Raw genomic sequence first — 14,810 nt, 5'->3', positions numbered from 1 at the left:
AACATAATGTCGCATACCGGCAGAATTTACAAGAACGGGCAGCAATAATTCAAATGAAAACACAATCATGAAGGGAACGTCACTAGAATCACGCAAATTAAGCAGAAATAAAATAAATAATATGAAAAACAAAATGGAAAAGACCCAAACACACACAGGGTTTAATGGACATCACAGTGCACATACTACGACTCCAAAATGCAAGTGCACATGACGAAAAGAACGGACAAAATTACGCCTCGGAAAAATAAGTACTTCCAACTATGAGGCGCCTACAAAATTTTGTAAAAACATATCCACAAATAAATAAGATGTACTTACATGAATGACGAACACAATTACCTACTAATCCAAAAATGAACGGTGCACCGAGCAAGTACTATGTCACACGACCAAATTAATACTACCTTAAACACTACATCTTTTACAACAGATTACATATAACTACATTTTTATAGGTATAATTAATCCCTGAAACGGGATGTACCACTACACTTTATCCTATTCCCCTAGGAAGGAAATCCATTTTTCCATATAGCGTAGACATTACAAGGCGTCTAACTCCAGTCGGTTCAAAAGCAGACAACCAAGCAGACAGTCGTTTTCAGCATGCAGAGCGCTTGGCACACACAGTGGTCAGTACAGAGAGCCAGGCACTATCTGTCTAACAGTGTTCAAACTCACCAAAAGTTCCACAGCGCGCCGATAGGTTGCGTTAACGTACACTTCAGGCAGTTGAATGCACTATGTTACCAACCTAGGAGTGTCAAATGTGCCGTGCCAGTGGCCCAACAACACATACCAACAGTCCAAATATATTATATGGTATACGAAGACGTACACCGACAGATTTCAAGTTTATTTATTAATTGTAACGCCACACTATTCTATCTCTACCATACACACTCCAGTTCCGTGAGAAAATTTCTGCATCCATTATATCATTTCTCAGCCATGATTCAACTCCTATTACAATATCTGGTAAATATATATCTGTTAAATTACTTAATTCTGTTCCTTTCTTTACAATACTTCTACAGTTCAACACTAACATTTTTATGTCATCCCTACTTGATTTCCAGTTCCCTGTTCCCTTATCACCGCTCCCTAGGCCACCCTGTTTCCCTGATTGTACCTCCATATTACCCTTCCAAAAATTTCCTAACTCATACGTACCACTGCAGTTTAAGTGAAGGCCATCTGAGCGCAGATCCCTATCTCCTACCCACCCATTAGGATCTAAAAATTTTCACTCCCAGTTTCCACATACCCGCTCCATAGTCTCATTTAAATCCCCAATCACCCTCCAGTCAGTATCCCTCCTACACAGTATTCCACTGATAACAATCTCCGCTTCCTTAAACTCCACCCGTGCTGCATTTGCCAGATCCCACACATCTCCAACTATGTTGGTACTTATATCAGCTTGCTATACGTTGTTGGTACCAACGTGAAAGACTACCACCTTCTCCTTCCCCTCTTCCCTCTCTTCTACTTTCCTCAACATCTGCCTCAACCTAATTCCTGGATAACACACTGCCCTGGTTCCCTTTCCTCCACACACTTTCCCCACATGTCTAACGATGGAATCTCCCATGACCAGAGCCTCAACTCTACCCACCTCATTTGATCCCCTCCCCTCCTGGTCAGCCCTGTCTTTCCTGATAGCTGCAGAAGCTACTTCCTCCTCCCTTTTCTCCTTCCCATGACCCTGTTCCACCTGTCTTTTCCTATCCTCTACTCTACATTTCCCTTTCCTACCTTTTCCCTTCCTCCTACTTCCACACATCTCAGCAACAGTTCTCTGTTCCTCATCTTCCCTCTGTTGTTCTACCTGGAGTGACTAGTACCGATTTTGCACAGACACCTGTCCTGAATTCTGATCCTGAATAGAGCCCTTAGCTTGCAAACCTCCTTCGCCTTAGAACATTAGACCACCTGTCTTCTACAACTCCCCCTTTTCCTTCCCCTCCCTCTTGTACACCTACTATAGCCTGTACATTGTTTGAGTGAGGCCTATCTTCCTTCCTGTCTTCTTTGAAAATCCTAATTATCTCCCTCAAACTCTCCAACTCCTCCCTCATACCCCTCAATGCCTCGCCACACCCACAGTTCCTACACTTGCACTCCTTAGCCATTCTTTACGGAAAAAATGAAAAGAAAAGGAAAAATAAAATAACTTATGTGCAAAAATGAACAGAGGGATATATTGCCTGGGATAGTACTCAAAGATCACACGACCAATAAGGTAATTAATATATGACTACACTACAATACTACTAAGTTGTACTCTATTTTTATCCTGCAATACCCTAACAGGATGAAAACTGCTGTTAATTACTTAATTCTGAAAAGAATACACAAGAATTACACAATTCTAACCTGCAATTAAGCCTAGTGGGTCAGTGGTAGAGCATCATCCTCTGGATCCTAAGATTGTGGGATCAAATACGGCAGAAGTGACCAGATTTTTGAAGGGCTGAAAAAAGACCATTTGTTCATTTGTATTGAATACAAAATGTTAGTTTCCATGAATTTTGTCATCAAGAATTATAATGAGCAATTCACATCAATTTCATTGACTACTAGCTGATGCCGGGGTTGCACAGGCGGTTGAATGAGACTCCTGAGTTGTAACTATTTATATAAATAGAAATAAATAATAATAAAATAAATGACTGAATACATAACATTACTCAAAAATTTAATAAAATACTTGAAATAAATTAAATTAGTAAAAATAATCGAAATGTCCATAGTATGGGCGCCAGAGTTCGACAGAATGGATCCCTCGAATTTAGATAGAGCATGATAATTTTTTATCTCCCAGGGCGTTTACATAATGCTGCGTACTGGTACATCTGCTTCAGACCTTACCTAACCTTCTGAAAATGACTAAATAGGTAGGAACTGCACCTAGGTTCATCAATAACTCCACTGATACTGAAATATCTAACTATATTCTCAATAAAATCCATGCATGAACACCTCATCAACACACCAAAATACACTTATAATACACACATAAAATATTACTGGAAGACTCCATATTTACAACAACAACAACAACAACAACAACAACAAAGAAAACAGTGGGAAAACGAAAGCGAGAACTATGCCACCATTTGCAGATAGTCCGTTTAACAATGCACATATATGTAGATAAGTACCCTTCACTGTCTCTGTATCAGCATGACTTGCCGATTCTCATAATCAGCACTTATAATATCACATGGATACTGTACTTCGTAATACTGTGTTCACTGACTTTTAACACTTGTTGTAGAGATATATACATTTGAGCACACATGCATGTTGTTCCTGAACATAAATTCTTGAAAGTCTGAGATATAGCACTTCCCAGCTTTCAGCAACATGTAATACCAGGCCGCTACAATGTGACACAATACTCGGTGCCTAAGCACTCCACAGTTGTTGATCAGGCACTTTCCACGAACATATCAAGACTACGTTCCAGTCCAGTATATTGCAGCAGTGTCACTCCAGTACCGTATATCCAGTTTCACTTGCGTATCGTGTGTCCGCACTACTTCGTTGTGTGTGTTCCTTCCCCCCCGTTTGATCACATGCTAAATAGACATCAGCATACCCCTTCCTCTCACATGATAGATAGATAGATAAAGAATGGGTGAACCCTGCCTTTGCAGGGCTTCACACGTAGGTCTGTGAAGACCCTTTGTGTCCCTTAAACGGGTTTGCCTAGTCCAGTCCTAGTGCTCCTATAAAGGATACCAGTGTCCGGATGTTGGCATTCCTGATGTCTTCCAGGCTCACGAAATGTGAGCCAAGGTATCGATGTCTAGTGCTTGCAAGAGCCTCGCACTGACAACACGTGCGTGGAGGTCTCCTCCTCCCTACTGCATCTTCTACAGATCAGATCCTGACTGATTTTCGTGATGTGTAGGTGTCTCTGTAAGGTATTGTGGCCTGTCAACAGTCCAACTACCATTCGCATTCTGGTCCTATTCAAATTTATCAGGACCTTTTTATAACTTTAGATAAGTTCACGTGCCTGCCTTGCTATAGTTAACCTCTTCCAAATATCTAAGTGAGACTGGTTTGTCCACTGGGATATTACCAGTTTCACGCTTCGGAGTGACACTCCCAGGAAGGGCTCTGGTCCTATGAAAGGACCTTTTGAGCCTTGTTTCACTAGTTTATCAGCTTCATTTCCACTGATACCTGTGAGCCCAGGGACCCATAATAGGGTAACTGAGCTAAGTTCACACGGCTGGTCTAACATCCTTTGGCACTCCCATACCATTTTTGATGTTTTAACTGCACATAGTGCTTTTAACGCTGCCTGGCTATCGCTGCAAATAGTGATGCATCTTCTGTGGCCAGGCATGTTCCTTATATATACAGCACAGGCCAGTATTGCGTACACTTCGGCCTGGAAAACAGTAGCGTATTTACCCATAGGTAGGGAGAGCCTTGTCTTAGGCCCCCAGACCCTGGCGCCTGTGCCCGTCTCTGTCCGCGAGCCATCTGTGTACCATGTACAGCCCCCAGACCTAAGACGGGCCCCAGCATCCGCGGCCCACTCCTCCCTTGTGGGTATCACCACTGTGAATTTATAATTCAAATTAAAACTACTTCATCAGGTCCCCGATCATCACTGTCGTAGGGCAGGTCTGGTGAAGCCTTGTGAGAATAGAGGCGTGACCTCTATTCGGATTCTTGAAGGACCATCCTCCGAGTGATCAGAGGCGGTAGGCACTCATTCCCCTATTTCCTTAACATATAAATGTAAGGGGGGAAGACCTAGGATGGCCTCCATTGCACATAATGGTGTAGTATCCAGTGCCCCTGTTATTCCTAGACACACAAGTCTTTGGACACTGTTTAACTTGGTGGTCACAGTTTTACTCTCCGAACCTAGCCACCAGACTAAAGATGCGTAGGTGATCGTGGGCCGTACAATAGAAATATAGAGCCACTGGACCACCTTAGGTCCTAGGCCCCAAGTCTTTCCAACTTTCTCTGCGACAGGCCCACATAATCTTGCGAGCCTTATCCACCTTATGGTCTATGTGTTTCTTCCAACTCAGTCTTGCCTCGAGGATTACCCCTAGGTACTTAACTGAGGTTGTCTTAACTAATCTTTTCCCAAATAGGAAAGGCTCTGACAGTCCATCTAGCCTCCTCCTCCTGGTAATTCCTCTCACATGTGGTCTGAGCCCAGAATCACATGAGCTTGTTAATGTTGTAGTCGGAAATCTCGAACGAGTCATGTGAAACACCCCAGAGTTTGTTTATGTATCATGACATGACAAAATATACACCTGAAATACAGATAATAATAATAATAATGATAATAATAATAATATCTCTCACTTCTACATATAATTCGAGGGTGTGATATATGTACTATCACCGAGTTTGGTCCTGGGTTCAATTCTGCATCTCCACTAAGAGCAATGGAAAGTATCACAAGGTGGAGTAATGATGCAGGTGATTTGGCAACCTTGCTCCCTGCCAGGTGCCGCCTACCTGTTGCTACGGTATGCCGTAGACCTTCACTTCCACATCACATTTAGATGCCACTAACAAGCGTTCTTTAATTTCTAAATCTGGGCACAATTCTTGGATTGTCAAGGGGTGCTTCGGTACTATTTTTATGGAAGTTATTACACTTTTTACCATTAAAAACACAACACAAACTCAGAGAACTCGTATCACTACAGAGCTGCTTGCCGCCATCTTCAGGTAACTGACTCTGCTTCAATTTGTGGACTGTACACTAGCGCCGCTTGTGAGTGCATCTTATTTTAAATGTCTTTGATTGGCAAGGAACATAAATAGGTTAAACGGAATCACACTTGGTCAGTTATCATGACATGAAGGTTTCATTGCAACATACTGCACTATTATATCAGAGATCCTTTTACCTCCTGCTCAGTTACAGACTAGATACATGTTTAAAAAAACTGCTTTAGTGTGCTAATATTGCTGTTAGGGTGTTATATCAATTGACAGATACTTTAAGAGTTTGGGAAAACACAGCTAGACAGTCATTCTGTGTATATAAAAAGGCAGATGGATAGAGTGCTTGGCATTGTAATGAAAGCTGCCCAGCTTGATTGTGACTGGCAGTGGGCAAGGGGGCATGCAATTATAATGAAAACCCTCCAACTTAATTATGACCAGCAGTTGGCAAGGATGCCTGCCATTACAATGAAAACTCCCCAACCTGGACTTCACATGAGAAACAACTTATGGCGACCTCCCCATGGTGTTTCTTGAGTAATGCTAAAAGCCATGCAATTTAATATCTTACTCATGTGTACGCTACTTTACGTAGAATTCTGTATACAGTGTAGAATTTTGTAGTGAAGTCTGGGTACATCAGCTAGTAGTAGTGTATATTTTGAATAGATTACAGGTATTACATCAGAAAAGGGAATATTTTTTCTTATTATAATATATCTAGAGATTATAATTATTCAGTTAGCTTATTTGCTGTTGTATCACATTCTATATTATATGATATTTTATTTATTTATGCGTCTAAATCATCATCATCTTCCTTCCAAGTATTGGGCCATGTGACCCGTTACGGTCTTGCATTTTACTTTTTGCAAGACTTGAAAGCAGTTAAATGTCCTTCCGACGGGTTGCTAGCCTGAAGGAAGTAAGACCATTTATTTATTTATTTATTTATTTATGCGTCTAAATCATGAATTTAAATAGCTTCCTTGTGCTGTTCTGTTGCAATTTATACATTTTTCTGATACTGTGATATATTTTCATTTTATTGCTTGATTTTTTATTTATTACTATTCTCATATTGCCAGCACTTTTTTGATTTATGATGCTTCAAATTTCTAAATTTTGTTAGTCTGTTTTCTATTTTATTTATTATTTTTTCCAGATTGACAACTCAGATGCTGTGCTACAGAAGATCTCAACACTATACGCAGATCGTGTCATGAATGATATCTGCCTTGTTGTGGCAGGATCAGAATATCCTGCTCATAGACTCATCCTGTGTGCTTCCAGTGAAGTATTTCAAGTTAGTAACTGGTTATTTAGTATTTATACTGTCTCAACCAAATGTCATCTTGAACTCCAAGTTGCAGTTTGATAGTTGTAGATATTTAGAATTGTGTAATTGAGTGATTCTGTTGCATTATTGAAACTGTAAGTATAAAAATCTCTATTTACATCCTTTTCCCAATGATTGAAATTTTTTACATCAACCTTTTAGGTCCAGGCATGTTAAAGACAGGTGTGCCTATATTGATCACTTGTTTACCAGGTAGTGTGGTCAGGGTTACAATAGTTTGTGACATGTGAAGAGGATATTTTTAAAAATGTGGTAAATTAAAATAATTACATTTTTGCCTGAAAAATGCGTAATTAAATAATAATAATAATAATAATAATAATAATAATAATAATAATAATAATTAAACTTTTTGCAAATATCAAAATACAGTTTAATACAGTGTACAGCCAGTTAATGTTTTGTTTTTGTCTGATTTTATTTATCAGATGATCTTATTTTACTCAGCAATATTGACATTTGTTTCACATATTAGTAAAACTGTTGAAAAGACATATCTTTGAAACTGCACTGAAACCAAGCGCTGTAGCTGCAGTTGCTTCAGTGTGGCCAATATACATTATTCAGGAGATAGTGGGTTCGAGCCCCACTGGGGGCTTTACCTTAATTAAGGCCACGGCCGCTTCCTTCCCACTCCTAGCTCTTTCCTATCCCATCATCGCCATAAGACCTATCTGCATCGGTGCAACATAAAACCAATAGCAAAAAAGAAAAATATTTGGACTACTGTGTGCATTAAAGAAAATATCCTCTTAACATCACCATAATGAGGTGGAATAGCAAACCAAAGTTAAAAAGTTTTAATAATTCAGGGTGATTAATAGCATTGTCACCTGTGCAACATACATGAGATTGTGATTGACGATTTTGTGCGATGTCAACTGATTGATTGCTATCAGTAGTTTGAGTATCAATTTTATTGACATTCGCAGTCATAAATTGTAATCGATTTATTTATTTATTTATTTATTTATTTATTTATTTATTTATTTATTTATTTATTTATTTATTTATTTATTTGGGAAACCAAAACAGCGAGAAGCCGAATTACAGAGTTCCGCAATGAAATACATATTTACAATAGAGTAGCACAAGGCAAGCATAAAGAAAAGTGGAAGAATAATGACGAAAAAACATCTAACGATAAATATAGAGGAAAAAATTAAAAACTAACATAATTAGAGACACAACATACAAAAACAAAAAATAAAGGCTAAAGAAACGAGAAAAATTGTAAGATAAGTAAGATAAATACAGACATAACACTTAAGTAATGGTATAGTACAGTAAAAAATAAATATTATATTATGTACAAAAGAGAGGACAGCAATGAGAAGAGAAAAAAGGAATATGAAGAAAATGAACTAGGTTAAGTTAAGGAAGAATCGATTAAAGGACGCATACGAAGAAAAAAGTCCAAGTTCCTGTCAGAAGATAAAGAGTTAAGGAGGGTTGGTATGCGGATAAATAAACTTCTTTGAACGAGAGAGAGGCGGGAATACGGAATATGAAGGGGCGTATTAATCCTGGTTTTGCGAGTTGGAACATGTATGGAAAAGAAGGATGCAGGTTCAGGAGAACGAAATAAACCGTTAACAGCGTTATATAGGAATCTAAGGTCGGCTACTTTCCTGCGACTAGATAACGGGCGAAGGTTTAACTTGTCTAGTATCTGATTACTGCTCAAGTTTCGACAATCAGATACTCTGGCTCTAACAATGGCACAGAAGAATGACTGCACGCTGTCAATATGATTCAGATTAGTGGGTGAAGAGGTAGACCAAATGGGAGACGCGAATTCAATAATCGGTAGGATGCAAGATACATAGTAGGCTCGGAGGGAGTGGATATCGGTGATGTCAGAAAATCTATACAACAAACCGAGAAGTGACATTGCTCGCGCGGTTATCTTTTGTATATGGGGGACAAATAACAATTTACTGTCAAACATCACTCCTAAGTCATTTTGTTCTGCTAGAGTTGGGAACGGGTTACCGAGGAGGGAGTATTTACTGAGAATAGGGGATTTACGAAGCGTGATCGAAATAGAGGAACACTTGGCAGGATTAGGCTTAAGACGCCATGTGGAGCACCATTCAGAGAGTGAATTAAGCCCACTCTGTAAGGAGTTTACGTCTGATAAAGAATCGATTTTTTTGAATATTTTACAATAATCTGCAAATAGTAGAATTTCACAAGAAACGGAGGATATAGAATTAATGAGATCGTCAATAAATAAGACAAAAAGAAGCGGACCTAGGACACTGCCCTGTGGGACGCCAGAATGTACCATAACAGGAGTCGAACTGAACCCATCAAGAACCACACGCTGAGTTCTGGTATTGAGGAAGCTCTGCAGGAGAGTTAGCAAGCGACCATGGATATTAAAACGTTCTGAGAGTTTATAGGAAAGAAGTGCGTGGTCTACGGTATCAAAAGCCTTAGCAATATCAATGTAGCACACGTCCAGTTGAGAACCGGCATTAAGAGCAGATGTTGCACGATGGAGAAGAACAGCCAGATTAGTTAGGCAGGAGCTACCAGGAAGAAAACCATGCTGCTGGGACGATATATAAGGAAGTGTGAAAGAAAGAAGGCACTGGTGGATAATCTTTTCACAAATGAGCGACAGAGTGGGTAATATAGAAATCGGACGATAGTTTTTGACATCAGACCTCTTTCCACTTTTAAAAACCGGAGTGATGTTAGCGATTTTCCAGTCGTCAGGAAAGTAGCCAGCTAAGAAGCAACGGTTAAATATAACAGCAATAGGATGGGCAAGAGTCGTAGCGGTATTCTTAAGGAAAGCAGGACTGAGACCATCCGGACCAGTAGGTTTATTTTCTGGGAGGGAGGAAAGTAACGATGTATTGTTACTATGGTTACTATTTTCTCTTTGATTGGGCTGAATAGCTCAGGGGATAGGGTACTGCCCTCCTGAGCTCAAATTGGTGGGTTCTCTCCTGTCTGAAGAGATGCTCAAATACACTACAGTTGGGCCCATGACAGTTGGGGTCTGACATTTGAGCAGCGAAAGCAGTAACTACGAATTATGCTGCGTTGTCATAGTTACCTCCATCTACAGCATATCATGCTTTCATACAAGCTGAGTGTTTAATAAAACATGAAGGCATAATGCAAATCCATAAACTTTCACCCGTTCCTAAGCTCATGCTAATAATTCCAGCATTTGAGACAGAACATTTCATTGCCGACAAATATGAGTTTTCATAATCATGAACAAAATCGTCAGTTTCTGAAAATAACCTCACAAATGCACATGTTAAATACAGAGTAGAACTGTACAACTAGCCGCTGATTAACTTACCAAAAAATAAACTGCCAACAAAAATAATATTCAGAAAACAAACACGTAAATACATAAAGCAGCAACAACTAACACAATACCACTCCGAACAATATCACAAAAGTGATTGAGAGCAAGCCTTCCACGTGGTGATAGCTTCCTTAAATGTGGCATTGCTGTAATCGTTGCCATAGCAAGAGACCATTTTCAAGTAGCGTTAGTAAACGTTTTTTCACCGGGGGCGCTAAACGTCAGACTCCAACTCTCATGGGCCTGAGTATAGGCTTGTGTCTATAGATTTACCAGCACATAAAAACTTGCATGGAACAAAATTCCGACACCTTGGCATCTCTGAAAACTGTAAAAGTAATTAGTGGGAAGTTAAGCCATTATTATTATTATTATTATTATTATTATTATTATTATTATTATTATTATTATTATTATTATTATTATATAATTTGCTGGGGCCATCAAGGACCACATTAAGTCTTGTTGCATTTGACACTGAACTTGGCCTTCTTTAGAGCCCAAATTTCCCTCATTCTTTGTGAGTGGGCCTGCTTACGCTCCTCTGTCCAAGGGGCACCGTGTCTTCTCTTCGGTTGCTCGTCTCGGTTTAGCCCGTTCGTCAATATTTTCTTGCAGAAGAGATCTCTGTTAAGGGCGTCTTCAGCTGAGATATGGAGCATTTGCAGGTCTTCTTTAGTATTTCTAAACCAGGGAATAGTGGTTTTGGGGTTTGAATCAAAAAAGTGAAAGATTTCTTTAGTTAACTTTCTTCCGTCCATTCTTTTCAGATGACCGTAAAATCGTGCCCGTCTTTTTCTGATTGTGTCGGTAATTTTCTCTATTTTTCTGTAGACTTCCTTGTTGGATCTCTTTTGATGGATTCCATTTCTGTACTTTGATCCCAAGATTCCTCTCACAATTTTGCGTTCTCTTTTCTCCAGTTCTTCAAGGAGTCCTTTGTTGGCATTTAGAGACAGGGTTTCGGCTGCATATAGAACTACTGGCTTCAGAACTGTTTCATAGTGACGTATCTTGGTGTTTTGGGAAAGGGATTTTTTGTTGTAGATTGTGCGGGATGTTTGGTAGGATATTTCCAGTTTGCATACTCGCTCCTGAAGTGCTTCTTTGTCCAGTCCATTTTTCATGATGATCTCACCCAGGTATTTGAATTTGTCTACTTGGGTGATGTCCCCGTATTTTGTATGGAGTTTTGGTGGAGCCTCTTTGATGTTAGTCATTACTTCTGTTTTCTCAAACGGCAATTTCCTTTAAATTTCAACTTGAACTAGCGGTTTCTATGTCATTTGAGAGAACAGCAATATCATCGGCAAATGCTAAGCAGTCTGTTGCGATCCCCTTACATTTGTTTCCTATTCTCAATGGACTGTAGTTGGTTTCCTGTAATCTCACCCGCCAGGTTCTAATGATCTTTTCAAGAACACAGTTGAAGAGTATCGGGGATAGCCCATCACCTTGTTGGACTCCTGTTTTGATGTCAAAGGAATGCGAGAGACATCCGTGGAACTTCACCTTGGATTTTGTATCGGTCAGGGTGGCTCTAATTAATGCCAGCAGTTTCAAATCAACTCCAAATTCATTTAAGATGTTTAGCAGGACTTCCCGGTCAATGGAGTCATACACTTTCTTAAAGTCCACAAAGACAGACACATACTGCTTGGACCTTAGTGTACAATATCTGATGATCGTTTTGAGATTTTGGATCTGTTCAGCTGTTGAGCGACCTTTTCTGAACCCTCCTTGGTATTCACCTATTTGATGTTCGACTTGTGCTTCCAAACGCTCCAGGATGGCAAGTGATAGTATTTTGTAAGTCACGGGTAGCAAAGATATCCCTCTGTAGTTGTTGATGTTCTTCATGCTGCCTTTTTTGTGTAATGGATGGATCAAAGCTATTTTCCAATCTTCGGGTAGGGTCTCCTTGTTCCAAATTTCTTCTATTTGCTTTTGCAAGATATCAAGTGATTCCTCTGGGGCATATTTCCATAGTTCTGCTACTACTGAGTCTTCCCCCGGCGCTTTGTTATTTTTGAGACGGGCAATGTGGCGCTTGATTTCATCTCTGTCGGGTGGTCTGGAATCTGGGTACCTGAGTAAGGGTTCCTTGGTCTCAATGGCGCTTTGCGGTTTAGAGCAATTAAGTAAATTCTTGAAGTAATCTGCCAGAATGCTGCAATTTTCTTCATTTGACGTCGCCAGTGTGCCGTCCTTTCGCTCAAAGCATAGAGATGGTGGTTTATAGCCAGCGAGTTTGCGTTTGAAGGCTCTGTAGTACTCTCTGCTTTCATTCTTCCTGAAGTTTTGTTCTTTCTTATCAATGAGAGATTTTTCGTATTTACGTTTCTCAGTTCTGAACACCCTAGCTGCTTGGGCACGTTGGGTTTTGTAGGTTTCCCAATCATTTTCTGATTTCGTAGAGTAGTACTGTTTCCACGCATCGAGTCTTTCTTGGAGGACTGATTCGCAGGTACCATTCCACCAGGCATGCGTTTTGCTTCTCTTGATTTCTACAACGTCTTTGGCGGCCTCAACAAGGAGACTCTTGGCGTTGTTAAAGTCACAGTCATTTGGTCTAGCCTTCTCCTGGAACTCCTCGACCCTTTGCCGAAGTTTATCATTGTCGAAGCGTGTGATCTGTTTGGTTGTCTTCCTTGTGTTTGCGGGAATTGGTTTGAATTTGATAAGATAAGATTTGATAAGATTGATGCCTTTCTTTACCTTGACATTCATAATCTCAGGGCTGTTTCTCCTGGAGATTGCAACATGATAAATTTGGAACTCTCCGAGAGCTTGGACGGGAGAACACCAAGTCATTTGCTTTCTGGGTAGATGGCGAAAGTGGGTCGACATGACCTGCAGGTTGTGATTTTCGCAAATGGACACCAGTCTTTTGCCGTTGGGATTGGTTCTTTTGTGAGCAGGGTAATTTCCTATAACTTTCTTGTACTTCTGTTCACGACCTAGTTGGGCATTGAAGTCACCCAAAAGAAGCTTGACATGGTGTTTGGGGATTTTGTTTAATTTTTCAGCCAGTAGGTCCCAGAAATTATCAACTTCGTCTGGATCAGACTTGTTCTTATCATTTGTAGGAGCATGTGCGTTAACTAGGGCGTAGGTTTTGTTCGCGCATTTGATTGTGAGTATAGACAATCTGTCATTCACAGGTTCGAAATTTGCAACCGATTTAAGGATCTTGGTTCTAACAGCAAACGCGGTTCCAAACATCACAGCTCCATTGAGGATTCCTCTTTGCGCTTTGCTCTTGAAAAATCGGTAGCCTTCGGATTCAAAAATCTCTTCATCTGTGTACCTTGTTTCCTGTAGGGCCATTATGGATATCTGATTTTCGTGAAGAGCTTTGGTGAGGGTTTTCAGCTTGCCAGTTTGTGTAAGTGAATTTATGTTGAAAGTTGCTAGAAAGGTTTTAGATTTTGGCCTGAGTTTTTGACTCTTCGGGGTACACCGAGACGCTCCGGCTCGTCTCTTGCATGATGTCGAGTCTCCCCCAGAATCCGAACGAGACTCGTGTGCCGTGGTGTTCACGACGAGGGATTTATCCGAAGATTTACCCCCTGGGGTGTTTCTTGAAATGTTGTGCCATCATGCTTTTTGACTTGACGTTGCTTTGGACGGGTACCCATCCTTTTACAACTAGGGTTGTTAGCCCTAGAGGTTGCCTCAAGATGTTTTCTGGCTTCTGGTCATTTACCAGTCTTCGCCGTAACCCTGGCAAGGGACCAGTTTTTTTTCACGGTGGTATTTTATTTCCCTACTACCCTCTGACTCTACTGGCGGCAGAGCCAGCGAGCTTCCCCAATTCCAATGGGACGCGCCCGATGGAGGTAACCGGTAAATCCCAACACGGGTATTATTATTATTATTATTATTATTATTATTATTTTTATTATTATTATTATTATTATTATTATTATTATTATTATTATTATTATTGTTGTTATGATATTATTATTATTATTATTGTTATGATATTATTATTATTATTATTATTATTATTATTATTATTATTATTATTATTATTATTATTATTATTATGATGATGATTATTATTATTATTATTATTATTATTATTATTATTATTATTATTATTATTATTATTATTATTATTATTATTATTATTATTATTATTATTTATTTATTTATTATTATATATGGAAAATTTCAAAACTAGACTTTTTAATCTGTAGACAAAATCTGGCCAGATACTGATTTTACTAACAAAAAGATGACATTTCTGGGATAAAGAGGACTTACGATAACATTGGATTGAATGAGAGAAACCAAGGTATATTTTGGAGTTCATCATTCATCAATCTGTAACATAAATTGTAACTAAGCTATCAGTTTGACTTTCCTCCAGAATGG

At 39.5% G+C, this 14,810-nt stretch overlaps 1 protein-coding gene across 3 annotated transcripts in view; it reads left to right on the top strand.

Annotated features, from left to right (window-relative positions):
- Positions 1–14,810, top strand: part of Tango10 (transport and golgi organization 10) — a 216,382-nt gene that overhangs the window by 31,146 nt on the left and 170,426 nt on the right. For all 3 annotated transcript variants that reach the window (XM_067137913.2, XM_067137911.2, XM_067137912.2), the window contains exon 3: positions 6,896–7,036. In XM_067137913.2, coding sequence (XP_066994014.1) covers positions 6,896–7,036 — 141 coding nt within the window. The remainder of the gene's footprint in view (positions 1–6,895; positions 7,037–14,810) is intronic.

Source organism: Anabrus simplex, chromosome 1 (assembly GCF_040414725.1).
Source record: "Anabrus simplex isolate iqAnaSimp1 chromosome 1, ASM4041472v1, whole genome shotgun sequence".
NCBI lineage: Eukaryota > Metazoa > Arthropoda > Insecta > Orthoptera > Tettigoniidae > Anabrus > Anabrus simplex.
Note: the sequence above shows the minus strand (reverse complement) of the source record. Positions and strands in the feature narration are given on the sequence as shown.